Raw genomic sequence first — 2,382 nt, forward strand, 5'->3', positions numbered from 1 at the left:
AAAAAATCATGTGTAGACAAAGGTTTAGAAGGATATATACCAAATTGTTAATAGTAGTAACTAATGTCATCTCCGGAGAGTTGGATGAATGAATAATTAATGTTATCTTTTGAAAATCAGATTCTTAGGGACTTTTTTGTTTTCGTATTTTTTTATTACAGTGTTATTTTGTAAGCAGAAAAATAATCTTTTAAAATGTCTTATAATGCTTTCTACATGCAGTAAAACAATGTTTGCTGAAATGGAAATCATTGGTCAGTTTAACTTGGGATTTATAATAACCAAGCTGAAAGAGGATATTTTCATAGTGGACCAGCACGCTACGGATGAGAAATACAACTTTGAGATGCTACAACAGCACACTAGTCTGCAGGGTCAGAGACTTATAGCGTAAGTGCATTTCAGCATTCAGGATTTTCAGTGTATTTCCCAAATTCTGTCCCCCGCCCCCCCAATTTAAGATATGATATCTTACATGTGTGTCTATATATACATGTGGGGTTTTTTTGTTTTTTTTGTGCCGTGAGTGTCTGTACAGCAGGTTTTTATACTTTTTACACAATACTCATAGCTATCATTTATTTATTTATTTTTGTAGCTACCATTTATTGAGTGCCTATTATGTGCCAGGCACTGTTCAAGCAATTTACATGTATTACTTCATTTAATCCTCAGACCTATGAGGTGGTTATTGTTACCATCACTATTTCACAGGGGATAAAACTGAGTTGCACACAGAGAGGTTAAATGACTTGCCCAAGATCACACAGCTAATGTGTTTTTAAAGTATCAAACATTTTAAGCAATTAACTGATTGTCCAGAAAATCCTTTTGATGAAGGGCAATTTGTAGTATGTAGTATTAGTATTTATAGTACATAGAATTTATGTGTTCAGAAAGACAGCACATAAATTATCTGTCAGTCTTTATCTACAGTAGAGCAATTTCAGGTCACTACAGACTTTGGTATTTCTCTCTCCTTTACCAAATTGAATATTTTACATTGCCCACTTTACAAGGTGGTGTGATGGTATATCATGTAAAGAAGTCTTTTCTTACACGAAGTTATAAGAAGAGGTTATGGGTTTTCATTTGGGAAATTAAACTTCATAGATAAACTCAGACTTCAATGGAAGTAGATACAGCTCAGAGAAATGTACTGCTAAACAGTCACTCAGCTGAGAAAACAAATCTAGTTTACCAAGTACTCTATTTCCTTATTTTCTGTGAAATGTATTGTTTTATTTTCAGTACGAGTAAATGGGAACAGTAAAGACATTTAGTAAGCTACTTTATAATACTGAAGTATTCCTGCTCCTCTTATAGAGAGGCCTTTTATTTTTTAGCCATTTTGTATAAATAAGGTCTTGTCTGTGGTATTTCAAGTTGACCCAGATAATCACAGGCCACTTTGGGTCCCAGACAGATTATACTTCAGAATTAAAATATAAAGACCAAAATTCCATCCTGTCCTACCAGGCCCTGCATAGTTTGGCCCTGTTGACTGACCTCTTTAGCTTTTCCTAACGCCTCTTCTCCTTGTCGCCTGTATTTGAGCTCCTCTGGCCTCTTTCTTTTTCCCTTAGCAGGCATGACGAGTTTCTATAGGGCAACTAAGAAGAGTGAAGTATATCTTGGTGTGTGGCTCTGGAAACAACAGCAGGCCATCTGAGAGCCTTGCACAGATGCTTGTCTCTGCCGGACCACTTATCCCATACCCCGTGCTACCCCCATTACCTGATTAACTCCCACTCGTCCCCAGAGCTCAGCAGCTCAAAGGTCACTTCCTCAAAGTACCCGTCCCTGACCCCATGGTCAAATCTCGCTTGCTGTATGCTCTTCTGGCTCTGTGTGTCTTTTCTTCCTGGTCCTTCCTGTCCTTCGTAGCTGTAATTGATTTGTTTGACTGTTTGATCAGTGTCTTTCTTCCCCACTAATCTGTTAGTTCAGGAGGGCAGAGACCAAGTCTGTTTGCTCACCGTGACATCTCCTGCTCTGAGCAGTGTTTGTCTTATCAAGCACTCAGTAAATCCTGTAGAAGAGCTGGATGGATAAATAATGCGGGCAGAGGAAGGGCAGGATAGCAAAATACATGCCATCTATTCATTGTTTTCAAGTGCTGGTAATGACCTTACCCAGCTTTTCAAGTGATCTTTATTGTGAGGAGGAAAAATAGCATTTTTGTTATATTGTTATCCTTAAGGTCAGGATCCAAAAAAAGACCAGGTCATTGGGGTGGAATGGAAGGTTGAGGAAAAAGCAAACTACTTTTATAGCTACTTTAACTTCTAAAAAGAACTTTAAGAAAGAGAAAATTAAAAAGAAACTCCTTAGGAAGTTCTGTGAACATAGATAAATAATGAAAAGCCACATAGCTAAATA

At 37.4% G+C, this 2,382-nt stretch overlaps 1 protein-coding gene across 1 annotated transcript in view; it reads left to right on the top strand.

Moving 5' to 3' along the window:
- PMS2 (PMS2 postmeiotic segregation increased 2 (S. cerevisiae)) overlaps nt 1–2,382 on the top strand; it is a 28,275-nt gene that overhangs the window by 21,238 nt on the left and 4,655 nt on the right. The window contains exon 11 of the mRNA XM_008582295.1: nt 223–390. Within this exon, the coding sequence (XP_008580517.1) occupies nt 223–390 (168 nt within the window). The remainder of the gene's footprint in view (nt 1–222; nt 391–2,382) is intronic.

The sequence above is a fragment of the Galeopterus variegatus genome, unplaced genomic scaffold (genome assembly GCF_000696425.1).
Source record: "Galeopterus variegatus unplaced genomic scaffold, G_variegatus-3.0.2 Scaffold2561, whole genome shotgun sequence".
Lineage (NCBI taxonomy): Eukaryota > Metazoa > Chordata > Mammalia > Dermoptera > Cynocephalidae > Galeopterus > Galeopterus variegatus.